Source organism: Cuculus canorus, chromosome 14 (assembly GCF_017976375.1).
Source record: "Cuculus canorus isolate bCucCan1 chromosome 14, bCucCan1.pri, whole genome shotgun sequence".
NCBI lineage: Eukaryota > Metazoa > Chordata > Aves > Cuculiformes > Cuculidae > Cuculus > Cuculus canorus.
In genome coordinates this window covers 10,432,978-10,460,464 of record NC_071414.1, presented here as the reverse complement: position 1 = coordinate 10,460,464, position 27,487 = coordinate 10,432,978, and the positions used below count along the sequence as shown (strand labels likewise).

General features: G+C 38.0%; 1 protein-coding gene across 2 annotated transcripts in view; it reads right to left on the bottom strand.

Moving 5' to 3' along the window:
• Positions 1-480: 480 nt before the first annotated feature.
• Positions 481-27,487, bottom strand: part of CPEB4 (cytoplasmic polyadenylation element binding protein 4) — a 41,742-nt gene continuing 14,735 nt past the window's right edge. Inside the window, exons 3-9 of one of the 2 annotated variants that reach the window (XM_009568038.2) lie at positions 14,856-14,879; positions 12,662-12,835; positions 10,264-10,353; positions 9,533-9,651; positions 8,594-8,708; positions 8,204-8,385; positions 481-4,911 (exon numbers count right to left, since the gene is read on the bottom strand). In XM_009568038.2, the coding sequence (XP_009566333.1) occupies positions 4,684-4,911; positions 8,204-8,385; positions 8,594-8,708; positions 9,533-9,651; positions 10,264-10,353; positions 12,662-12,835; positions 14,856-14,879 (932 nt within the window). In that variant the 3' untranslated portion in view covers positions 481-4,683. The remainder of the gene's footprint in view (positions 4,912-8,203; positions 8,386-8,593; positions 8,709-9,532; positions 9,652-10,263; positions 10,354-12,661; positions 12,836-14,855; positions 14,880-27,487) is intronic. The other variant, XM_054079902.1, reaches the window with a different exon arrangement.

Genomic DNA, 27,487 nt, shown 5'->3' with positions numbered 1-27,487 from the left:
CTGCTGAAAGGCTTTTCCAAAGCTACCCACGATCTCTAACGAATACTCAACAAGCACCAAATTCACAAAATTAAGTAGTTTGCATTCAACATTCCCAAAAAACAACATCTGGACACAAGCAGTAAAAAGGGTTCTTCTTGCAGGCAAATTCAACAGAGAGCAGTTCTGTGGGCCTTTAGACATAACCCTTTCCATTTCTGCAACACTGCACATTGATTTTGTACCAATTTAATGCAGTGCTCAGGGTACTCAGCATTTCTCAAGTGGTTATGCCCTCCCTCACAATCCCATACAAAGCCAAGCTCCACATTTTGACCAGAACAGGACTGCAGAATGTAGCTTGAAGCACTTTACACATCGCACAGCCAGACATGTGCTGCACACTTCATCAAAATCACTCCGCCAGGCCCCACGAGCCTTAGCCACAAAGGAGCATGTTTCTACAGGAAGCTTAATATAAAAAAGATTAAGAAGAAACAGAGTTAAAAGTTTTATTCATTCAACATCTCACATTACAAATATTTAAAAATTATATGCATACTGGTATAAATAGTCATTTGCAAACTATTTAATAACATTAATTTTCACTAGCACTTCAACAAATGAACTCTTTAAAAAAAGTAACTTGTGTTATATAACTTAGAGTAGAACATACAAAAATATGAACTTAAACGTGAAAATGACTTTAATAAAAAATGAATTACCCTTATTTAAAATGCTATAATAAATACTACAACCTCCCCATACACAGTAAAAACTATATGGAAATTCAGCCAAGTAGTACAATTAACTGACATACTTAAATAACTTTTCCTTCTGATAATATGAGCAATACATTGGGGGAAAAACATATTAGGGATTAGTAAAAACTAGACACCCACTTGCTAAAAGTTTCACTTCCAAAAAATATAACAAAAAAATCTGATGAAAATTATAAAAACTAATTATACTTTAAAATTTAAAAATATAAAAAATAAAACAGTTGAATACAATATTGTCCCAATTCTTACAATGCTATCACAGTAGCTTTAAAATAAGATAATAAAATAAAGCAAATGACCAAAACCTTTTATTCCATTTTTTTAAAAATAATCTCAAATTTACATTAGTAGAAAGATTGATTTCTGATTCTTTTCTTTAGAAACACCAGCAAGAAAGAGGATTTTCTAGAACAGTAGAAAATGACATTTTTAAATGTCTGCAATTAAAAACAAAGAATTACACTGCAAAGATCTTCCAGAAGTCTGAAATAGGTATTGCACATAACTTGAAGTTAACTTGCCACAATTCATCACATTCAAGTTTTAAATCACCTTTTAACAGAAGGTTTTAACTCTTCAAAAACAAAAGGGGTGAATTATCAAGTCTTTCCAACAGCATCCTTATAAAATGCTAAAATCATTCACTGCAAGTTTTAAATTTGCATTCTGCAGAGGTCTGTGTATGGAGAAGTAGATACTATACCAAAAAGCACAGGGCAGTGGGGGTCCTTTACATATAAAATAATCAGAAACACTTTATTTTACATTGCAAAAATAACCATGTAATTACTCTGTAACTACATTGTAAATACATGGCCAGTGCCATGCTAGTGTGAGAAAACTACATGCGTATTAACCCCTTTGCAAATTGAAGTGATACCCTAAGACTGGTAACCTAATTACATGTTAATTATGTTTGGAGCTACATGGTAACCCCAACTACAAATCCCATGTAATCAGAAGGACACGTAATCACTATTTAAGTACAGAGTAATGTATATAATTGTTTATGCCCTGTAAATCGAAGTGTAACCAAATAATCTGTAAACACGCTTGTCACACAATCACAAGTGAATATTAGTAGAATAACAATTTCTTACATTAGTCATGCATACTAACATTACACGCCTGCCTCCTAGCAGGCTCTCTTTTATTCTTTAAATATAATTTAAAAGAGCAGACACGTTTCTGCATCAAACACCTAACATCAATTTTTTATTAATATTAAAAATGGCTAAACATTCACCAAAAACGTCTGCATTTGTGTATAATTTTTAAAAACTTAGTAAGAAGCGGTAGACAATTTTGATGTTTCTTTACTTTTAAATTTCTACACTATATTTATGCATTTAAATTTCATGGGTCTAAAGACAGTGTCATTTGTCACTTTCATGCTTTTCTTCTTTAATTCTCAACTTTACATATACTATTTCTTAAATTATATGTACACCAAATACCTGGTGCTGGGCTAAGATGTTTAAGCAACATGCTTTCTTTTCTCTGCAGATTCTAAAATAGCATTGCCAGTGCACAACATCCATAATTCAAAATGTATGCAGAGCACTGAAATGTATAAAAAGCAGAATATAAGAAAATAAAATTTATTAAAATTATTTATATTAAAAAATGAAGTATATGAAGATCTCTCAGTAATAAAAGTACAAAAAGCTACTCTTTGCAATATGAAAAATTGAGGTATTGCATAAAGAGATATCCCGTCAGTGAAAAGTGTGCCTAAAAATGCTCACTGTTGGAAAAACAAGATATACAAAAGTAGTGCATAACAAATATACATTATGTGCATGACAAAATAAGTTAGCTACAAAAACACTGTACCGAAATTCAGCAGGTCATGTACAAAGGGAAAATTATTATTCAAAGCTAGTTCTCAAACAGTGTTATTTCTTGTAATGGTAACCCATCTCACCTGTTTACTGGGTAGGATCGGCACAACAGCACACCCCAAGCCACCTACAAGCATTAAAAAAATTAAAGGAACATTCCAACTATAATTATGTACTTCAGAGAAAAAAAAGTCCCTGACAATCTACACAAGAGCACTCTGCATTTGCATTACTGTTGTCAATATTTTCAGGGATTTCATTAAAAGCAGCTCCCTTTCTATACTTGACTAGTAGACAGCAAATGTCTCCATTTTGACCTTTGGAACTTGGTAAGGTATAGTTCATTAAAGCCTGCATTGAAAATAAAAACTGCTTCTCACAAAGATAATCTGGTCTGGGATGAGGGGGGCCGACAAAGGCTTTTATTGGAGCAGATGTTTTCCAAGCAGTGCTGAGGCAAGTCTTTGGTTTGAGAGAATCTAGGATGGTACTGTGCCGCTTGGGCAGTTCACAAGATTGCCACTAAATTTGTTTGTTTGCACACTGCTAAATAATCATTGGAGAAGTTGGCCAGGGCACTAGTTCAAAAGTAATAAAAATAATTTTCAGAACTACTCCTTCATTCAACTATTTCAAACTAAATCCCTGCAGCCACTCTTTATCATTCAGTTAACATGTACTGCGTTAATGCTTCTCAAGGTAGAACTTATTTATAATAAAGCGGGCATTAACTTAGCAATGTTGGCACTTCAAATATCTGTGTTTCTTTACTTCCCCATATCGAGTTCTGAAGAGGTGGAATCTTAGTTGGGATTCTTTCTACAGGAAGAGTAAGAAAGGCATATGCGCACTTGCACCATTTCATGCACAAATTCAGAAAACAGTGCAAAACAAGACTTAGAAACTACTTAGGTTCATGCCTTCTGTTACAATTAAGTTAGAGGGTATTCAAAACTAACTTGACATCCAAGATGGGAAACAAATAAGAAGCCAATTTTAGTTTGTGTGACACAATAGAATATCAAAACTTCAGTAAAAGTCAGCAATATCCTTGAGGTATCTTTAGGTTTTCTACTTTTTCATGTCAAAATGGAGAGCAAAGGCTGGCCCCTGATGAATGTTAGTATATTAGGATATAGAGTTATATATAGCCATCAAAAATAAAATCTATATATTTATCCTTCAGGAGAGGAAATGCCAGTTAACTAGTTGTCATTACTCTAGCTTTGGTAGGATTTCTAGGGCTGTAACCAGACAATTGACTTCTCTTAAAGAAAAAACAAAAAGTGCACTCCCCCCTCAGTAGTAACTTTACTCGACTTTTACATTCAGGAATTCTTAAAACATAATCATTTTGATGAAAATATAGTAAGCTCTGCCTATCTCATTAGTAACTTGGATGTGGGTGGTAGTCAGAGGCACAGTCAGATAGATACTGAGCTAAAATTTCAGCCTCAAAACCCTTAAGAGATATTTTTAAAAGGTCATTATTATAATGCTGCTTCAACTTTTGCTCATGCATTTCTGTTGCTTTAAACATGCTCTTTCCTGTTGGTAGGTAAATGCTAACTTCATCTGTTGCTGGAAAAACCCGAAGTCAAAACAAAAAGAGAGGTAAAAACAGGCTTCCCTGGGGGAAAAGTGTCAGAACAGACTGATAGTGTTGTTGTTACACAGTTATTTTAATAAAAGTATTCTTATGTTCTTTATTAACAATAATTTAATTAAAAAACCAAAATACTCTATTGTTTCAATTATCTTTTCTTAATATTTTTCTCTCCTCTAAGAAAATGTTGCATGAAATTAAGTGTTCTCTCGGTAGTAAAGACAAGAGAATGCAACTCACTTGCAACGTTATCGATACGAAAAGGAGTTCCCAATACAGTTTTCAATGACAAGATTCTACAAAATACCCATATTATAGGTCATTCTTTCATTATACTATTGTTAAATTACAGACTACTACAAAAGGACATGCTATCTTGAATAAGAGAAAGGGTTGGGTGGGGTAGGGACAATCAGGATAACAGAAGAGTGCACTTAATTTGAGGCCTGCATATGAGCACTGCAGTGATCATTTAGTTCCAGCGGAATGAAATATGTCTTGGGCGATCTCCTCCCTCCTTCACCAGGGGCTTGTGGAATTCCCTGCCAGCGCGTGAATGGATAGCAGCCCAGCAATATTCACAGTAATACTGCAGACAGGTAACATTAGCACAGAAAAATGGAGCAAATTTTCCACCGCAACGGGCCCCCTGACATTCATCACAAAGCTGATCATCCAAGACATATGGCTTAACTTCCACCTGTATTCAGAAAACGAGAAGAAAGTTTACAATTCTTAATAACAATGTAGATAATGACTATTCCACACTATTTACCGTCTGTGTTCTAGCAGGATTGCGATCACAGCTCTGTAGTAAGAACATCACACTCAAGAATTTTCCCCCTCATTACACATAATCATTGTCATTAAACACCCAAAACCACAGACAGGCACTTGAGAACAATCCTGCTCACAGTGTCTTTCTTCATCCTTAAACCAGAAACCAATGCTGACCATCAGCGTCATACACGTCGTCACTGATTTACAGAAAGGACCAATCAACCTATGTTGTTACTGAACTGATACACGGATTCACATCAACACCCTGGGGAATTTGGGGGGGAGGAGGAGTATTTTTAAGTTTGGTGATACACAATTAAACTCCTACCCTCTCAGGTAGGAATGTAAACTGCTTACACAATACTAACTGCAGATTCAATATGCACATGGTCTGCAAATATAATGTCTGTATTTCCAGCTTTAAAAAATTTCATTTATTAACCTAATAAATGGCATATTTCTGTTTTCTTTTTCTGTGGCTCAGTCCTCTCAGAAAAAGGAAACCTACCTAATTTGGCTGGGATCAAATGAGAAGCTTAAATTGGGACTGATGGGCACCTATGCTGCTGGCATCAAGAGCCAGGTGACAAGCAGTAGTTCAGTAGAGTAGACAAAAAAGAAGGAAAATTTCTTGAAGTTCTTAACCGATAATGACTCACAGGAACTTACCAGCTGGTGCTCCAAGGATACATCCACACTGCAACATCTGCAGGCTTCTAGCTTTTAATCTAGGTATTTGCATACCAAAACCAAGCTGCTGCATTGTGGGCTACAAAACCCTGCTCACTCTATAGCGCTTTCTCTGTGACAGCAAGGCAAAGCTGGCTACTTGCAGTATCCAAGCTGGCTAGAGCAAAGCTTGTTTAGACCTATCTCCGTGTTTAAATCGCAACTGCAGCACTGCCATCTCCTAAAGGTTCAGTTTTATCTCAAAACCAGTAATCATGTCCCCTCCCATCACCTCACTCCACAGAACTGGGAAAGGTCCATATGACAACTCAGAAGCAAAACACAAAACACATTAAAAAAGTATAGGTACAAGGTCCTGTTCTGGCAGTGTATGTGAGCCTTTTCTGAAGCTCATTTAATTAGGTGTTTTCACAAATATTTCCAATATCCAGACTGCAACTGTTAACCTGTTATCCCTGCAGTTGGCTCAGCGCTATTCCTTTCTCTCACAAACCTCAGAGGTACCAGCTCACAAGTTCATGTGTTTTCAAACTTACCCAATTTTATCACAGTGCAGATAGGGCACTGCAGTCATTTGATGCCTACATGGACACAGTACAGCAGCTTTTTTTATTCCCCTCATTTCCTCAGGGTTTTTGACCCTTCCACTGCTAGAATTGCAATTCTCAAACATCCCTCCATGCCAACTCAGAAGAACGAATGTGTAAAAGAGCAGAGGCAGACATATATTCCTAACACCATGTTCTCCCTTCATCCTCGAGATTGCTAGGTAGTTTGAGGTTGGGTATTCATTGATGAGTGTTTTCCAAAAATGCTAAAAGGAGAACTTACAAATATGCTACGCAGGCCTGCTTAACACAGCAATTCTGCTGCTGTATTAGGTCTACCCAGACATATTCAGAGGCCACACTACAGCTCAGGTAATTACACCCCTGCTTGCTTTAGCCTATGACTGCAGCACTGCTTCTTCTGTAAGTTTACAACCCACAGATACCAGTCAGAATCCTCAGCACATTTAGTCACTGTGCTGCATTGCATGCACCAAATATGGTCTGCAATTGTTTCCTGCGCGAGGGATATTGTGGTTTCCCAACTACAGAGAAATAGCTTAAATTACAGCAACTTCATCAGGCACACTTAGGGTGGCAGCACTCAGGAGCAGCTCTGCAGTGGTGGATGCTAGAGGCTGCTGAGCATTTCATTTGTGTTATCTCTTTGAAGGGCACACCCTTCAGCAGCACCTCCTTGCCTAATTTTACAGGAAATCCCTTCTTGTTACTAATTTTATTTTTACAGGAAAAACTTTATTAAAAAAATATTAAAAAATCATACCTTATTAATAAAAGTAGTAGTGCGACTGTTGCACTTTTATCTCTCTCATGCACCCAACCCCTCTATTAATGAATCCTCCGAGCACTTTTCTCCCCACATTTCTTCTGAACTACACACAAAATGGGGAAATAAGGAGTGGGAGGAGAGAAGGAAGGGGAAATAGATTGCAAAATCTTTGCTAGAATTCACAAGTACTTACTTAAATTTGTAGTCCCACCAGCTTCAATGGACCTATTCACCCAAGTGTCTGGTTATGCAAGCAGAAGTTGCACAAGGGCGGCCCAAATTATTTGTTCAAAGCCATACAGAACTTATTTCAGAGCCAAGATTAGAACAAAGACATTCCAATTCACAGGCCCACAGTCAAATTGTTACAATTCTTCTACCCAAGCTTTATAGCCAAAACAGAAGTGAAATGATAATCAGCTAATCAGCCATGTTTGGGGTTTTTCCTCTGTAGTAATGATAAAATCAAGATCCGTAATGACAGTTATGTAGACAGAACATGAATTGGACAGAACAGCAGATGAAATGATCCGAGCTTCTCAAAATTGTGGCCCAAAGATCACAACTGGCAGTCACACTTTCTGCAAGCAAACTGTAGATCCATTTAGCATATTCTTTTAATTTATAATAATAACAGAATAAAATAACCGGACACAGCCTTTACGTAAGCTGTGGAGGATGACTGTGAAGCTATAATGCACACTAACAAGTTTACAATATGCTACTATGATGCTCTTTAGGAACACCTATCATGCAGTGTGTAACACTAGGGCCAGATTCTGCCCACTCTCTCAAAAGATGCAGAACAGGAGTAAGAACTGCTCCATCCTTGGCAGATACCTTACTCCCTGACATTATACAAACACTACAAGTGCAAATTCTTGCAGTGGGAGTATATGATGAGTGCAATCTCTTATAAAAGGGCAAGGCAGCTGACATGCTTCCCATTATGCTAAGCAATTTGAGAAAGTCTGCTTCACAGTTGCCTCCCACGTTCCAGAAGCAACAGCTCTGTACCATTCCTTCATTTTTATTCTGTGTTGTATCTAAGCGGCACAATCTAGCCCTAAATATGCAATTAATCTGATATAACATTTACAGTCTTCACAATGACACACATTTACATGGAAAAGCATTTCTAGTGAAAGCACTGTACAAAACCAGAATATGCTTGAAGACCTTACCCGTTTATCTATCTCTCCATGCTGCAGCTGAACAAAGCGAGCGCTGATAGCAGCTATGTAACTCTGTTGATTAGAAAATGCAACCCGCCCAGCTCCTTTTGGGTACTTCAGCTCAGGGTCTGTGTCAATTCCAGCATAGCATACCCCTCCATACAGCCGATCCATTATCATGGCAAGTTCCACTAAACCAGAAAGGAAAACGAAACAGTGGTGTAGACTTGTATTTTTTTCTAAAAGCATCCAATGAAACAGTCCATTTGTACTCATGTCCCCCGCTGTACGTGTTGAGAACATTTAATACTTCCCTCACTGAAATAACTTGTTCCCCCATTGCTCCCCAAATCAGACTGCATATTCAACATGCCCAGTGCTGCGGAACACACAGTGTACCTGCTCGTAAAGGCCGAGGAACACCACCAACAAAAATGGTTTTTCGTGGATCAAGAGGCTGTGAACCATCCATAACAAAATCACTATCACTAAGGTTCCAAGGCCGGATCTGAACCTATGGACAAAAAGCCTTTTTTTTTTTAACCATTCACAATTCAAAGTTTCTCAGTAATATAAATAAAAACAGTATCCTACAAAGAAGAAAACCTCTTAAACGGCTCTACTTTCTAAGCTCATTTTCTAGACGTTCAGCAATCATTTCTTAAAATGAAATGATGAAAAGCTCTGTTAAGACAGACAACTTCATCATACTAAATTTCACCATTTCCTTGTTACCCAAATTTCTGGGGAAAAAACTCGCCCTGTACTTTCACATTTATTTAATCATGACTGAACTGTGCTGTACGAACCGCACCAATGCATACATATCTAGGCTATTCGTGTTGTTCTAGCCAAGTGTAAGCACTAGACTAGTGTTATCTTAATGCAACAGGCTCCAGCATGCAAAGCTGTGTGTTTATTTACTATGCAAAACTAGCTGCTTTCTATTTGCCTACAGCTGGAGAAATATACAGTAAAGGAATATAGCAGAAGTCTCTCCAACTATTAGTAGATTCACATCAGCCCCAAAATCATTTGTACTCTAGATTTTAGTCAACAATAAGCATAAAATACCTATCTGGAAATATATTTACTATATTAGCAAAGGTAAAATTTAGCCATTTTTTTCCTAACAAAAATATGAATTGTATCTAGACCAAAAGACTTCATAATGACGAGTTTAAAAATAAGTACGTTGGTCTTCTCTTTGAGAACTTAATTTGACACCTTAAAAAACTTAAATATTAGCACTCTGAAGACAGAAAAAAAAAGTCATCTGAAGCAAACAACTTCTGGTTATCATACAGCAATTGTGCAGGCCCTGACAATTCTACCTACCGGTTTGTCTTTGATAGTGGGGCTGGAGACACAAAGATAGAGCTTTCCATCCTCTTCAATACATGCATCAATCAATGCCTGTACAGAGCTTTCATCTTGGAACAGCAAAAACGCATATCCTACAAAAGGGAAAACAAACATATAATTTGTCTATTTGCCTGTAGGATAATAATTTAACCCAGAATTATGCTTGGCACCATGTTATCATACAGTAAGGGTGAAACTTTAGGATGCTCTCACACATTTCCAACCCAGCCTCCTCCAAGCCCTCTGCAGAGAGGCATGAAGGAAAGCAGGGAGCTTGCTGATCAGCACACTCTCCATTTCCTTTGAGAAGGAAAAGCCAGTAATGTGAACTGAACAAAAGCCACAGCTGCAGAGGCAAACCTGCCAGGATGATTGTTAATATAAGACACAAACCCCTCCCAGCTTCTAAGAAGGGCATTTAGTCCCTTTGAAGAGGAATAGTCTTGACTATTATGACAAAAATGAGGAACCAGGAGAAAAAGGAAAATGGAATTAAGTAAAAACCGGAAGTTGAGCAAGAATTCCTTTAGCGCAGAATAACTCCAAAGCCACATACTAAACTCCATCATTTTATAACAGTCCCAAGAATTCAACTTTTTCTCCCCCTAAACATTGCATCACTGTCACAAAAATTATGTCTAAAATGGAGTCTTAGCAAGAAAAATTATTCTAATATGCTAATATGTTGTGGTTATCAGATATACCTTTCGGAGGAAAATAAGATTTGCTCTCTGCCTTGTGTGGCCAGTCTACAATTAAAGGTCCAAAGCGACGGAAGCTAGCAGTGATCTCATCTGTAAAGAGAGCAAGGAAATGGCACAAATTTAAAATGAAATAGAAATAAACTGAATGGAAGACAAATCTGAAAAGCACTGATTTCAGGTAGCTTCGTTCTATAAATGAACATTCTGTGACCCTCAAGCTTCAGCAGCTCTTAGCAATGCTTACTAGAGTATGGGGAATCTTTATGACATTGCAGAACACGTTAGAGAACGAGACAGGTCAAAGATCAAGCTTTTATTTCTACTGATGATTATAAATAAAAGTTCATAATCCACTAATTCACAGGAACAGCATCAATCCACCTATGCAGCTATCATAACTCAGCTTCAACTATTCTCCCACAAAGGGTTTAGAGACAATTTGCTGACTGGCTGACAAGCAATTAGCTCTGCCAATATGACTTATAATTGCAGAAACACTGGAAAAAGCCAAGGGAGTACCACAAGACCCTACCGTGCCTGCTCATACTACATGCAAGCGCCGCATGTGTAAATGCTAACTGAGCCTGACCTCAAACTAATATAAAATAAACTTGCAGGACATCGACACCTAATTTTGTATGAGGGATTGCAAGAACATACCACTGTATCAAGAAGCAATTCTTGCATCCATTTCAAATCTGCCTTTGATCTCAAATCACTGGTATAAATTTGCATATGCTCATCTCATAGAAGTCTCCTAGTAGTAATTCTGGCCTTCTTTAAATTGAGTGATTACTCCCTTTCTCTTCTCCACAAACAGACTCAAACCGTTGTTAGCTAAAGCTCTTTAGACAAGAATTTCTCATTAAAAAAATGGAACAAAAAGAACAAACTTCACATTGCTGAGTGTCATTCAAATAGGCACACTGCTCAGATGTGTTCTCTTTATGGTGTTTCAGGGCTTTCTATACTAGCACACTATTGGGGGTTCCTGATATAAAATTTACAGGATTTTCCCCATCCTCAAATTTGGTTAGAAATCTGAAAAGGTGTTATTAATTATGCCTCTTTCAGTTTGTTCACACTCTTTGATGACACTGGTAACGAAATAGCAACTGACAATCCGCTGCGCTGACGGCTTCTCTGTGCACAACAGATCATCAGGAAAGTTTACAGCAATGGCAGGTTGTCAAGGTTACACGCTGATGAAGATCTAAACCAAGGTGAACAATACTTACTGGATACCTATTCCTAAAATAGGTCTCAGGTTCAGGCTACCACTTAAGACAAATTTAATGTTAAAGCACATACCTAAAATGCTTTCTAGAAACAGGATTGGAAAAATCTCAAAAATTCAGCTATGATGTGGATTTAAAATCGTACATTCCTTATTCTAATTCACACTTGCACATTTAACAGGACGAGCAATGGCAGAAGCAACTCTGAAAAACCAAAGCTACCCTCCTAGCACAGGTTTAGAGAGACTGTATGATAATTTTTCCTCCAGTAAACACCATGTTACGTTTGACCTTAATCAAGTAGCTCTTATGTTTGACATGAAAGTCAGGTTGTTGCATCACTGTAATACACACTGTGGCACGTTACACTCTCCCTGATACAAGAATGAGGTATAAAAATGATTGTGTTTCAAAAAAAGCAACTTTTCAGATTTACAGCTGCTGTAGTTCAGCAAGCCCATACATAAAGAATATAGAACTCTGCCAAAATTAAGTTTTACAAAACTTGTGCATTATATACATATATATAATTTTTTTTTAATAACTGCAGAATTCCGTCACCTCTGCCTGTAAAATGGACCCACCAAAAATTCCTGGTTCTTCCCTGTATGCAAGTGCCTCTGCACAGATCCAGTCCTGCCCAAGTCCTCACCATGCACACATCAGAAGCTGCCACAGGACAGAACTAATTGCTGAAAGCAGCCTCTGAGAACCACACAGAAGCATTCAAACAATGAGCTGTAACTTAGTATGCTGTATAAACTTTTAACACTACAAGCAATACTTTTCCTACTACTGGCTTCTGGTGTCAATAAAATGATTGCAAGGTATTTATGAGTTTCAACAGGTGATATTTATTCGTTTACTTCTGCACCACCATCCCTTTTCTTATAATTTTTACACCGTGAAAGTCAATGTATGATAAAATACGATTTTGTTCTTCAATAGCAGAATAACACTGCAGCCTACGCTAGTTTGAATTATGTCACATTTGCCATGAACTAAGAGTGATAATATGCAAAGACCCACACACAGATCAAAGCCGTTCCATAGAGTTTGGAAAACAATCATTCATTAGCTAACAGACAAAATGTTTCAAGCCACAGTTTTCTCACTAAGCCAGAAGGAGATTTTTTAGCATAAGATTTTCCTGGGTATACCTTCATCAATATCTGGTGGCAATCCGCCGACAAAGACTTTACGGGAATACCGCTCCACTCTTTCTCCATTCTGGTGGGAGAAGCAGTGAGGTGATCCTAAACCACTGTGAAGAGTCTGATCCCCACGTCCATCATCCAAGAACCCATCTTCCATTGGAAACAGTGAAGACTGACCTGAAGAGGAGGTTAAAAAAAAAGAAGGAAAAAAAGACATACTAACAGAACAAAGCATACACTGCTGAAATTATTAAAAAAAAAAAAACAAAACGCACTAGTTGCTGCATTAGCAGTACAACTGTTCGCAATCTTCCCTTTTAATAAGCAGTTATGTTCTCAATTTCATATGACCCTTATAGTTACTAATATCATTCAGTAACTCAAATGCATGATTTCAAGGAAAAGGTTGCCACCTTTTTCATAACTGCACTACAACTAATGAAGACTTGAAACAGAACACTATTTCTAATGGCTGCTCAAGTTGACTGCTTTCCATAAAATTTTGTGTTTCTGACTAGATTTCTTTTAAAAAGGTGTAAAGACAGAAGAGAACATAAGCCTATTTTTTTCTGGGCCTCTCCCAACAGCAGACATCACTAAAACCTAAGCCGTGTATACCATTTTCCAGCTTCTTACAGTGAGAAGATATAATTTCACAGTGCAGATGGGAAAACAAGAATTCTACCTAAATATAGCTAAAGATATTACACATTTAGATTACTGATAACCAAGTAAGTCATAAACTACCCACCTGTAAATAACAAAATAACCCAATAAAAAGAGGAAGACCCACTGTAATCTACTGCAAATGAAGACTGAAAACTAGGCAATACTGTGCCATTCCTAGAAGCAAGTCTACTTAGTTGTTACAACAGAGTCATTATCGGAATTACTTTAAGAGAAAATGTTGTAAGCACGCTTCCCCTCACAGGTCAATATTCTTCTATTATAATCCTTTATCATATATTCCTTTAATAATATTTATTACTTATTAAATAAGATTATTTTGATTTATAAATGCAGCTGTACAATATCATAAGTAGAGCACACAAGCTGATCTCTTCCATCAATTTACCCTTTAGTTACAGTATTCAATATCTAGACAACAAACTGAATCAACTTCTACCCATTTAAGGAGCATTTTAGGGATAAATAAATATATATGGGGAAAATAAACAAATAGATGAGGCGTGCTAAAAGTTTTGAGACACATTTCCTTTTGCCTATGATGTGATACACTATGTCTGCTTTTCAGAATTTACACTTTACCCCAGTAATGTATTCAGAAGGTTAACTTTTGATGCTCTTGCTTCCTTCCTTTGAAATAAATTTATTTTTAAAAAGAAAATATCCTGAAAACTTAATATTTGATCAGCTGCAATACAGACATTTTCCATGCAAAAATCAAATGGCTAACAAGTTGAAAGAAAAAAGCACAATAAAATCTGCAGTCTATGGGATTTATACAAATAAAAAATGGAAGGCTAGGTCAGCTTGCTTTACTTGAAATCTCAAGAACCTTTGTATACCTTTAATTAAAATTAAAATCAACTATAATCAGGCCTATTTCTGTAAGTAAGCAAACCTGACTCCTACTATGATAAAAATATAGACTTATATATTAATTTGTTTTCCCCTAGTGAACTGATGCACGCGTCTCTTGTTTCATCTCTTAAGACCCTAGTCCTGCAGATAGTGGTGGAAGGGAGTGATCCTCCACGCCAAAACAGCCTTTTCAGGTCTATCAGCATTACCACTGCTGTTAGAGAATTCAGCAAGCATGCTTGCAGAATCTGGTTCTTTAACCTAGCAGGCCAGGATGTATATTCACTATAATCTATGCTGCATAATGAAACCCATCAGCACCCAAAAGGACCAAAATAAGCTAAAATAAACTTCTTCAGCGTTGACATTCATAACATACACACAAAGACAGCAACATAGCCCACTAGTGTAACACACCATATAGATGATGTCCACTGTAAGGACTTGTGATCATTTCAGCCACAATAGTACTCCTGTAGAGTACTACCTAATTCAGTTAAAATGTTTATTACGGCATGCATACTATGTAAACTTATGTGAAACTAATGCTTTATAATCTTAAATTTTGGAGTTTGCCCTCTAGCAACAACTTAATGTTATTTCTCCCATGAGACATTGTCAACATTAGAAAATTAAATAGGAATATTGTTACCTCGCCTTCTCCCATATGTCCTTGCTGCATGTTAAATGAGAAAGAAAACAGCCTTTCAAACATTGTTATAAGGACCAAAAGAGCTTGTTTTATCGCCTTTATACTAACTGAATGATTCTCAATCAAGCCTCTTCATACTCCAAGTCATTTAAAATGGTGTTCACAAGCTGACCTCCCCACCACCCACAAAACCATGCCTTCCTTGCACCATCCCTGTTACTATTGATAAAACATGTCGATACGAGGCTAACAAGGTACATATGTATACTCGAACAGAGTTTTTGAAAGCAATTTTTGTTCTTAATTTCCACAATTGTTTTCAAATCTGTTCCTTAATCCTCTGCTGGGTGTATGCCTATAATGGATCTTTTCTCATGCACCACGTCTCCCGACACATTCTGCAGCACACCACACTCTCTGCCTTGCCAGGCTCAAGCACACTGTAACACAGATAGATCTTCAGCTGTACTGTAGGAAAAGCTCTGACACAAGGAAAATGGAGGACTATTGTGTTAATTTCTTTTTTCAAATTAGGTTGCTATCACAGCTTTGCGTAGCCCACAAAATCCTTTGTTAAATTATTACTGACAAATAACCAGCTGAAAAACTTAAAAGAAAAAACACCTGGGCCACCAAAACTGCCTATTGGACATCCTGCAGCCTATGTACGACATTACAGATACTCTCATACTTAGTACACTTTGCTGTAATTATTCGACAGCCACCCACGGCCTCCTACTTTTCATTTTCCAAAACAAATCAGTTCTACCACTAAAAAATACAAGATTCCTCTATCTGGCTCCCAGGACCCATTGTTAGAATAAGGCCAAACTTTCTAATCAAACTTGCACATTCTTACTCTTTCAATCTTATTGAAATCCATGTCTGAAAGCAGGCCAACTGTTTTCAAAACTTGGTTTCTCCTGGCAAGTACAATGAGAACCTCTGAGCACGTATTTATTTTGCTTCCTCATTCAAAACTGAGGCTGACAATTAGTTTAAGCATTTAAATATTTGTAAACCACAATAGGATTTGTTTCCTCTTTCAAAACAAAAATCATATCAATCCAATTTACTTACAATTATTTAACAACTGTAAGATCCTTTTACTTCTCTGATCTTTTGTTGATATAGCTGCTCACAATGAACACCAAGAATGCAAAATAATGAAGACCTAGTCTTCATACTGGAGCATACTCTCAAGTGTTCACACAGATACTGGCTTTATGGGAGAATCTTAAAGGTGGAGGGCCTTCACAAGTATAATTTTTCCATGGTAATTTTGAATGTATAAACCCAAGATGCTCATATAGTCCTCAAAGCATAGAGTTTTAAGGAGCTTGTCTTTCATGGAAAGCAATGAGCAATACTACTGCATTTCTGACTAAGATCAGAAGCCTTTGGACATTTTAGGAAATATCAAGCACTTTCAAAAGCTGCTCTGCCTATAAAGCTATAAAAAACTTGCTTGTGGTTTCTAAACTACTAAAACCACACAAACTCCTTCACTTGGTACACCCATTCTTGGCAACAAAGCATGCAGCACAGATACAATTCCCACTGCGGATCTGTGACCACAATGTAGGTCAGCAGACTCCTCACTGCTTTGCCACCTGTGTCACTCAAGGCAAGAGGATTGTTCTCTTTTACTAGTACAGAAAACAACAGACAAAACTCGGGCACCAGCCAGGAATTATTGCCAGTGCCAAATACTACTAAAAAGGGTTTGAGAACCAAATGCTAAGATTTTTTTTTTCTTCCTAATTTACTTCTTACTTTTCTGCACTTGTTTTATCTAACCCACAAAATACCAACATTTGACATTTCAAAACATTTCTCAGGAACCACAGTTTATAAACTACCCCAGTGCTGCACAGATAAAAACTTTCTCTGCTCACTGAATCGAGAGCTCATCACACGCCATTAATCTCACACAATGTAATACACAACACTAAAACTAAAGAATGCTCTTTTGGCAGCCCAGGAAGACAGCTAACTGTGAATTACCAATTCTGCCTCTGGCTTTTATAACTTCGTATTAAAAGAAATCTTTGCCGTGGGGTTACCCTAGCTAAGCTACAACATAAATGAAGTCTTAAGGTAACTGTTACCAACCAGAGTAAAAGATAATTCTGAAGAGGAGGATGCTTGCCTCTGCCCTGCTGACAAACAAGACAACTATGTCAGTTTGGATTCCTCCAACCTACTTTTCCTTTCCTCATTTCTCCAATATTTCAGATAGCTGCATAAAGGGCCTCAGACAGATTTACTAATTTCACAAGATATTTGAGCAAGATTTATGTTACAAAACCTAGAAAATACAAAGTGTTTATACAGCCAGTTCAACTGCTTATTAATATCCTGTGCACAGATATTTTTCTGATAAAATGCTATTAGCAGCTGCTTCAATTATTTTCTCACCTCAGCCCTCCTTCCACGTAGAAATAAAGCCCTACAGAAAGCCAATGATCTTTCGCAAAAATCTGCAGCCTTTCCTTTCATTTCAAGGAACTTAATGAATAAGCAACCCACTCAAACTCGTGTGTCCTCTCTTCATTTGAGACACTTAATGGGCTCTTGGCCATCTCCTCTCTTTTTTTTGTAAATCATATTCTTTGTGCCTCATGTAGCTCCAATTAAATGCATTGAGCTTTCTTCTCTCTACAGGAAGCACGAAAAAGACTGTCAGCACATTGTGCGTCATCACACGTGCAATTCTACGTAAAGTACACCGTTCCTGATGACAAAGATACTCTGCTGAAGAAGCATCCAAAATGTATGCAGGAGTCCCAGATCACTAAAACCCCAAACTTACTCCAAGCGTGTCCTGCAAAAAGTGTACCCAGGCTGAGCACTTGGTGCTCTTTAACGGTTCCTGCTGCCTCTCAGTCTGCAGGACAGTCACAATTTCAGGTCTATTTAGCACCATTCACTGTAGAAGATTTACATTAGCTGATTTTCAGGGAAAAAAGTGACAAACAAGAACCTGCAGTACAAATGAGGGAACCACTGCAGGGGAAACAGGCTATAACTCTTGCAGATGAAAGTAGTAAAAGAGTAGATGGGAAAACCAAGCCATTCCACTATCATCAGCTATTTGTTAAATATTATATAAATCAAGGAAAAAAAAGTTAAGATTGCAGATTTTTAAAGAAGAGGGGATACTAAGATATTCTCTACAACCATCTTAATTTCCCGTATTATTTATTTTTTTTTTTAACTCTAGATGGTAACAGGCAGCCAGTTTCTTATGTTGGAATGTAATATGATCATTATACAAACAGACTTTCAAGCTTTCACTGAAACTGATTACTCTGCTAGTCATCTTCTTCCCCTAAACAGAAGACAGGAAGGTAATCTGCTGCCAGTCCGTCTTCTGTTCCACTAGGGACTTAAATTTTAGAGAAACAAGAGTATCAAAGTTTCTGCAGGTCAGCTAGATACCCTTGAATCTATCTAGAAAATACTTACGTTTTATGAATTTTAAATTATAGAAAAATAACTGAAGTGCAATCTGGTTTTGCCATTCCAAGAGCAAAGCCTTATTTCTAAATTATTCTATGCTATTTTGTAATTGTAGCAGGATTGACAATGCTGTGGGCAAGGCCATTAAACTATGAACTACCGAATTTTATTACCTTTTTGCCCCTACTACTCCCTGAAGGCACGTAGGGTTGATAACTCAAGAGTTAGATTTTATCATCACCTTAAGTTTCTCAAAGCATTTCTCACATAATGCATGGATCACGTTTCTACCATAGGTAACATTACATCTCACAATAAGATCTGTAAGGTCATCTCAAGCCAAATTTCACCAAAGAATCTAATCATATCCTTAGCCAAACCAAAAGCAGAAGAATTAAAATTATAAAGAACATTTATATTTAACCTACTTTTGATTAAATTATCTCTGTGTATGGAGCAGCAATTCAGAGATCAAAGCAGGTATTGCCAGAGAGGTATACACGCTTTCTTAAATTAGAACATAAAAAATCACATCTAACTATGTGTATTATACACAAAGCTATATCCAAAAATGTCTTATAAGTTTCAGGTGACATTTTCAATAGGATAGCATAAAGGGTCATAAAGTGTTGTATGGCAGGCACAACAGTACTGCTTTTTACACATTCCTTTACTTTGATTCTAAAATATTAAGGACAAAAGGATTGGCCACAGTTCCATATTGTTAACATATGACGTGCATGTGTGCAAAAATTTTGCCCAGTTCAAGCCCATAATCTCATTTCTGTCAAATTATCCCAAGCACATGCTCAATCGGCTGTGGGACAACAGCTAATGCAAGGTAAAGAGTGACACGGCCACCTGATACCTTATCCAGGATACATTCTGTCAATATAGAATAAACTGATCAAAGACTTAACAAATCTACACTGACAGTGAACTTACTCCATGTCAGAAGTTTGCATCTTACAGTCACAGCCACCTTTATAATACTGTCAAATGAGATCCCTGTTGTAAAACTTGATGTCAAAAAGCAAGCTACTAAAAAGGAATATGAGTCCCTATTATGCAGATTTCAAACACTATCGAACTTCAAAGAATGAAAAATGTTCAAATAGTATTTTCTTAATCTAAGACGATCTGACAGAAATTAAACACCTCTATATACGCATCTGGAGAATGCACATTTGTCACACTTTTAGCAATGTCAGAATGAAACCAGAAAAGTAGACCACATTTGGCTGCACAGTAAAATCAAGGATTAACACCTTTGGAAGCACTGACTCTGCAAAATTAGGCAGCAGAAATGCCAAAACCTGCATATTTTCCTGCAAATTTATTTTTAAAGGAACACACTGAAAAAAAGCTCTAGTTTATGTCCAAAATGTCCAAACAAATGCTGAAATACTACTGTAGATGCAAGTATTACGCATTATTTCAAGTAAAGCCAGATCTTGGAGACATGTATTTACCCATTCCTTCTGTCAAGAGCACTAACAAAATGAAGTTTCTGGTATTCCATAGCATTTGAGTACAGGTCCGACTAGAATCTTTCACTTTAAATTCCAGGTCACTGCCACAAAACACAACTGACATACAAAAAGCAAACAGGTTTCTTTTCTTCTGAAACTCTGAGAAGAATCCACCTACAGAAGTTTTTAGCAGTCGCTCTCCTGATCGCAACACTGGTTTGCTGATGATTATGCTGAATTAATTGGATTTACACAGTAAAAAGGTAGACTTGACTGTACGGCACAAAGTAGGCAATCAGCGTAATAAATTCTAATAGTCTGATTGTTGACAACTTTATACATCAAATAACTGGGAGGGAGAAGGGGGCTTTAATCCACCTAAGGCACAACTGCCTCACTGAAGTGATTGTGCAGTTATATTTGGGAAAGAATGATCTTCAGTAGCTGGGGGGGAGGACTAATGGCTCCTTCTCCCATGTACTGCACAAACCCTGCTGTATGGTACCCAGAGACACCACCATGGCACAACCAAGGGCAGAAAGGCACAAGCACTTCCAGCTCAGCCAGTCCAGCCCAGCATTGGTTCAAACACAACTTTCTGAGACGTTCTAGCTAATACCCAGACTGGACAACTAGGACAGTAAAACCCAGACAAGCTTCCAGCATGCTAGTCAAGTGTATCGTCCAAAGGGGAAATGGAAACCAAAAAGGGTTACCTATGAACACACTGCAGCTGAGATTGTGCAAGAGCCTTAAAACCCACCACCGTTATTATTCCCTTGCTGTTGATGCTCTCAGGTGCTCTGCCAGACTGACACTGGGCCACGTGCACTGAACCTCAGGAGATGATCTTTCATTCATTTCAACAACCATTTAACTACTCCTGAAAGGCGACAAACCAAACCTAGTCTCATTCCTCTCAAAAATATAGAAGCTTAAAGCTAACTTTGAAGTTTTGTTTGCTGTCAAACAGAAGAATATAAAGAAATCTTCTAAACAAATCTGCTTTAAATCCTGAAAATATCTACAGCTTTTGTCTACAAGATAGGAATAATTTTCCGATTCCAGTTACCTTAAACTGATCTCCAGTAACGCAGTGTAAGTTGAACTCTTAAATATCAGGCATATTTGAATATCACTCTTCCCTCCTCTCTATGAACCTCCACAGGGTCAGACATAAGAAATTAAAAGCAGAAAAAGCAAATCATGGAGCACAACCTGCTGCTGGGGACCAGATGTTAGCTGGAATTACACATGTTTTTCAGAAAAACAGCCACCCTACTGCTAGTGGCACTGAGCTTTATTTGATATTATAGTAAAACTTCTAAAGAACAAACAAGAAGTTATAAAAACATCCAGTCTTTTCCCTCAATACATCTTCCAGTTTATGATACGGAATAGTTGGCAGCATTTATCTTTTGAACACTTACACTATCACTATATTCATTTTCGAAATAAAAAAATGAAAGGCAGAGTTTGCAACTGGGAGAAGGAAAAGCATCACACAGCTTTGTTAGCAAAGAGCAAATCAGATTCTCAGCCACAGAACTATTTCAAATGTGCTAACTTCAGTAAATTCCAAAATACTTAGTAATGAATGGACTTTCTGACATGAGGAAAGGAAAGAATGGGGTGTCATATGCTAGAAATTGCTAGACAAAATTTATTTTGCAAGTGACAAGACCAATTTATTAAACTTATTATAAAATTCATTGAACAACTTGTGAAAACATATGGAAAGGGTGCAAAAACATCACAACCTCCTATTTACAGTCATGCTTCACATGTACTCTGTTCCAGGATTCTTTATACACAGTGTTCCACCTCAAGACAAACTGCTATCTCCCTATACCATCAGCCTAGCAACATGAAGGAAAAGGTTGAGTTGTGCCCATGCTTTAATGAATAACCTGAAATGCAATTCCCGCATGTGACTTGCAAGAGCTGGATTTACATTGGCATATAATTCCATGCTGCAAGATTTAAAACCAGAGTTCCTTAAGTACAATAACAGGTTCAAAGCAACTTATTTTTGTCTGTGGAAGGAATGATCACAAGACAGCCTGGAATGCAACATGAGTACTCTGTTCCTTTTCTAAGCATCCTCTTACTTCAGTCCCAAATGATAAGGAAATAGTAACATAAGCAAGTAAACATCAAGCACACACTAGGCTCCGCAGCATACTGTTTCACCATTTTTCATTTTTACAGTAACCAGCATAGATGAGACACTATTTTTTCCTGTAATATACGTGAAAAAACTGTACTATACACTTCCCCACACGCAACCCAAATGGGAAGAGAAAGAGAAAAGTGTACTTTAAAAGAATCAGCATTTCATTTCGTCTGCCTAGATTCTAAATGGTTTACAAGACCAGACACCAACACTACTTATAACAACTTAAAATGACACACGAACAATAAAGACATTCCTTAGAATGCCTTCAGCAAGCCAACCCCACCTCCCCCATCATTTGTGCACTAACACTACCGACAATATGAAGATTTGGACATAGTATTACCATAAATCACTAGAAATTTATGAATGTATTATAAATTGGTTTATATATTTGATTTTACATATCATAATTACCTCCACATTCCATACACAAAATCTATCCTTTCCTCATGCTCATCCAATCTGACTGTTGAGCTGGGATTCTTTTTAACAGGATTTCTAAGTAAAGTTGAAACAACACTCCCTGCACCTCTAAAGATACTTGACAAGTGCCCATCTAGCAAAAATATGTGACTGCTCCACTAACCTGATAGTGCAACTTATCAACATTACAGTGAAAAAAACTTCAAATAAGCCTAAGGAACTACCATCACAGCTAACCAATCTGCATTACAATAAACAATGCAGATAAATATACTGTAAGATGTATTTTCATATTGACCTCATCAATCATTCTTATCACTCTACCTAACGCTGAATTAAAATAAGTCAATACTGAAAATATAAATTGTACATGCATCACAATTCATTCTTGAAATATCTTAAGTAACTGACAGAAAAGTCAGATTTCAAGCTGCTGAAGCATCTCTCGGGTTTATACAAAGACCACACACTACTAAAAAGTGTTTCTGTATGACTTTCCTGTTTACCCTTACATCATCTGTCACGTCCTTATCTGTTTTTCAAAACTCATCCCCATTCACATTATACCTCGCATTTCTTCTTTATCTCCAGGGTTAAGAAAAGCACTTTGGGCTTTTCGTTCTGCTCCTTTCATGCCATTTCTAGTCTGATAAACATGATGGTTGCGAGTGTGCAAATGCAGCTAACGAAAGACTCAAAGAGCTAACAACTCAACATCAAGGGAAAAAGTGAACAAAGTGAGCAAAAAGACAAAAGACAGGTACTATCAGCAGCTTGGGAGGGGACGCAGGCGAGATTCAAGGAACAGACACTACTCATGGAACACAGCTCCAAACTAAAGGCTGCTTTGAAGATGATCCAAGATGGTCAGAAACTATCAAAGCAAGAATTCAGAAAAGTAAAAAAAAAAAAAAATCCCTCTCGGTGGACAGTGATATTGAAAAGGCAGAACATTAAACACAATTCTAAAAAAAGGGGGGATGGAACTAATTTAACAAAAATAAAAAAACATTTTAAAAAGGGCAAGGAAACCTTACAAAGGTTTTAATCAGATTAGCAAGGCTGCTATCACGGAATTCAGCAAAATTTTGTTGGCTGCAACACTTTTCAAGATCAAATCGCTGATTTAGAAATAAAAATTTTTATTGGTATTTCAATGTTTTCTTGTGTTTTAAAAATCTATCTGCCGCATCATTTGCAGCACACAAATTCCTAGGAAATATCTTGTCTAAGGAGTATGAAAGGCAGTTAATTTTCCATACAGACTCTGGAGATGGAGCAGCATGGCAAGGGGCCTATGAGAAACGTTTCAAGACTGGACAAAAAAAAAAAAAGCAGGTCTCATACACCAGTGAAGTGAACAGGAATCCTAACACCAATTTCAAAGCTGGACCAGGATCAGAAAACCCTGGGATATTTGTACTGCACTGTGGTGGCAGGGGAAAGAATTTCCTGGCCTCAATGGGTGGTTACATTAATACCCTCTAGCTTATTGCTCAATGGCTCCATTTTAGACAAAGCATAAATTAAGGTGTTGCTCTTCCTCAGCTGAACTAATATCCTACCTCAAAATCCTGCAGCAGTGATGTATAACCATCCAGTTGTTTGATATCTGCATTATCAAGACCCATATTTCTATAAAAACATGGGTTTTATCACAAAGCTTCAGCTACTTAGTAATTCTTCTTAGAACTCGTACCAGCATAGCAAATAATGGTATGTTTCCTTACCTTACTTTCTTTCAATTCTACATTTAACGTTATATATATCTAATATAAGCCAAACTCAAGTTCTGAAGGCAGTCTCAAAGGCAAACAAAGGCTGATATTTTGAAAAATGCCCCAAACTCTGAGCAGCACCATAACCTCTGAACTGCCTACTATACCCTTAAAAGTAAGAATATCAATAAATGCAAGAGAATTAATTTAATGTCAATAGTAATTCACTTATTCTAACTGATGTTTTCCATCATTTGAAACAAAGACTAAACTGCTCCATTTCAGTGCATAATTTGGACTGTGCTATGATTTCCCAACTTATTACATATTAGGCAAAAATATTTATCATACCGTCTTAAATGTTGCATCCCTTTCCTGGGATTTTGCAGTTTTCATTGTAATAAGAAAATTTGCACCAAACAGTAAAATGAACAGCAGTAACTTAAGTACCGCTTTATTTTTTTAAATCATACGCATCAGTGTACATGGACACAGATGGTTTAAATTATTTATTAGGTAATGCACAACACTTTTTGAGATGGTATAGATGGGTCTTGGCTTTTTGCAGTCAACAGCAGAAAATTAAAGTGCCAAAGCCAAGGAATAATCATGAAAAAATCTCAACAGTCTCAACTTAAATTAGATTCTACTTTTGTCTCAGGGCAACCTGTGCTGCAGTCCACATACATCTTTTCAATGAACATGAAATTCTAGTTTCATTTACATCCACCTAAATGCTGCCAATTTCAGATTGCTATGAATTAAAAACCTTTTTTAAATTGACTCCACATTCTCATGGCATCAAGTGCCACAAAACCAGGCAATCATCTAACAACTTAGCAACCAGTCTAGCTTCAAGGCCTGTACCATCCAAAATATCTTGGATACATCCATGATCTTTCTCTTGCCACTGAACTGCTCTGCACCCAGCGTACTTGCTCTGCTGGTTGGGCTGTGGTTTTAATCACCGAATCACTGAATGGTTTACATTGGAAGGGACCTTAAATCCCATCAGTTGCAAACGCCTGCCATGGGCAGGGACACCTCTCGCTGCACCAAGCTGCTCAAAGGCCCATCCAACCTCGCCTTGAACACGTACAGGGATGAGGCAGCCACGACTTCTCTGGACAGCCTGTTCTAGTTCCTCACCGCCTTCACAGTAACAAATTTCTTCCTAATATCTAATCTAAATCTCCCCTCTTTCAGCTTAAAACCACTTCCCCCCTCACCCTATCCCTGCACTCCATGATAAAAAGCCCTCTCCAGCTTTCCTGGAGCCCCTTTCAGTGCTGGAAGCTGCTCTAAGGTCTCCTCAGAAAAAGAGGGTGAGGACTGCTGAGGGTGAGGGGGAAAGTGAGAGTCCACCTGTGAGTTTTAGAACACGGGCATATGACAAGTCCCCCTTGTTGTTTAGTATTGGTACTACACAAACTGAGGGCTGCAGCAGGCTGCAGAAAGCACAGCACGAACGGCGACCTTTAACTGCAGCCGAGGGAGGATCCCGCTCCGGAGCTCGCAGAGCCACCGCTGCAGGTGCTGCTCTGCAGTCCCGTCCCGCTCCCCACGCTCGGCTACAACACCTGCCAGCGGAGGGAAGACCATGGGCTGCGAGTACGGTGGAGCAGAGCCGCAAAGGAGCAATCCCGGCAGGAGAGCGCAGACACCGGCGTTGCGAATGCTTGGTGCGCTGCGGCAGGGACTCCGCAGCCCCTCTCAGGCAGCGAGCGCTCAGACTGCGGGGTTCCATCAGTGCCTCTGTGCTGCCTCTTTCCAAGCATCTTTCTTCTCCCTGGTCTGCGGTGAAAGAGCTCTCATTGCCGCGGAGTGGTGGGAGAGACCAGGAGCCACTCCGGACCAAACCTGCGCGCTCAGGGTTGTTTGATCTCCATAGCATCTGTGTTCGAGTCCTCATCTTTCTGCAAGCATGAGGCAAGACTTTTTTTTCTTCCAAATAGAATCTTGCCTTTCTAAGCGTCACCAAACGAAGCCTCTCGTACAGAGCAGCCTTTACTTCAAGTCGCAAACCCAAATGCCCACTTAACAACAAGCGCTGGAAGTTCATTATAGAGCAAACCCGTGCAAAACTGTAGCATCGCATACGTCCTCTTCTGTGCAAGTTTAGAGCCAATCTATAGTCTGATCTCAATATTAACGGAAGATTTGATTCTATGATTTCTGCTCATTCCTGCCGCCCAGGGGATTTCATTTTCTTACTCGATTGTGGCTGTTTCTAAGTAAAGGTTCTGATAAACCCCAAATATTGGAAAAATGGGGATAAATCAAGCACTTCAATTACCAAGAGAGGAATCAAAACACTAAAAAAATTAAAATATTGAATATTGCCCCAAAATTATGCATTGTAGCTTCATTTGGAAAGAAAGTATGCCCTTACTTGTCAATAAGTTATAATACTTCTCTAACCAAGCAGAATATAGTGGATTGCAGCAGGAATGGGAGCTGCCAATTTCAAATAAGATTTGCACAGCCTGCATGTCCCCCATTGCAGCTCCAGCAGCTCGGGTTGTAGTTCATTACTACTGGACCCAATTCAGCAATGTTTCGAGATAAGAAAACAATTGCTTTTCCTCTTAATTAATATGCAAAGTCTGGAAATGCCATTAGCCTTTCCTGGTTACTGCATAGGAGGTAAAATTCAAGAAGATCCTGAGTAAGAAACATTGAGAACAGTAATTCATCAAGAGTTTCCAAAGATAATTATGGCCAATGTAATTGTCCACAAAAAATTGGCTACAGCCTGGTGCAGCAGAAGCAAAAGGTTTTGTGCATTTTATCCTAAATTTGCTATAGTAAAAGTTGCAAATGAGTAATCCTTAAATAAGACTGTTCTGGGACAAGGCACACAAATGAGACGAATCATTGGTGCTGCTCTCAGAAGTCTGGGGTTCCACCACCACAGTTCTCCTGCGAGAGCTCGCTCCCACACAGGAGGCAGCAGAGGCATAAAGATGACTGCAGCATTAGTACAGTTGTACATGTTTGCCAGAGGCCTGCGACTTTCAAAATTCAGTAAATAGTTTACCTACTACCTATTTACCTTCCCTACCACAAGTAAGGAAGAAAGGCTGATCTTAGCGACCAACCTGAAGCATTCCTCACTGCTACGAAAACAAAGATGGGTTTACAATTCAAGAAAAACCTCAAAATCTGTTATTTTATATTTTAAAATAGCTCAGATTTTGTCCTGCGTATATTTAAAGGATTGCTTCCCCATAAAGAATCGTAGCCTTTGTTATCTAGCCCAGGCAAAAATTTGGCCTGATTCTCGACAGATTCTCTAAGTTTTCTGCCTCATCTAGAAATTAGATGTCCCATTCTACCCAATTAATACCAACATGTTGCATAATCCATGCAGCT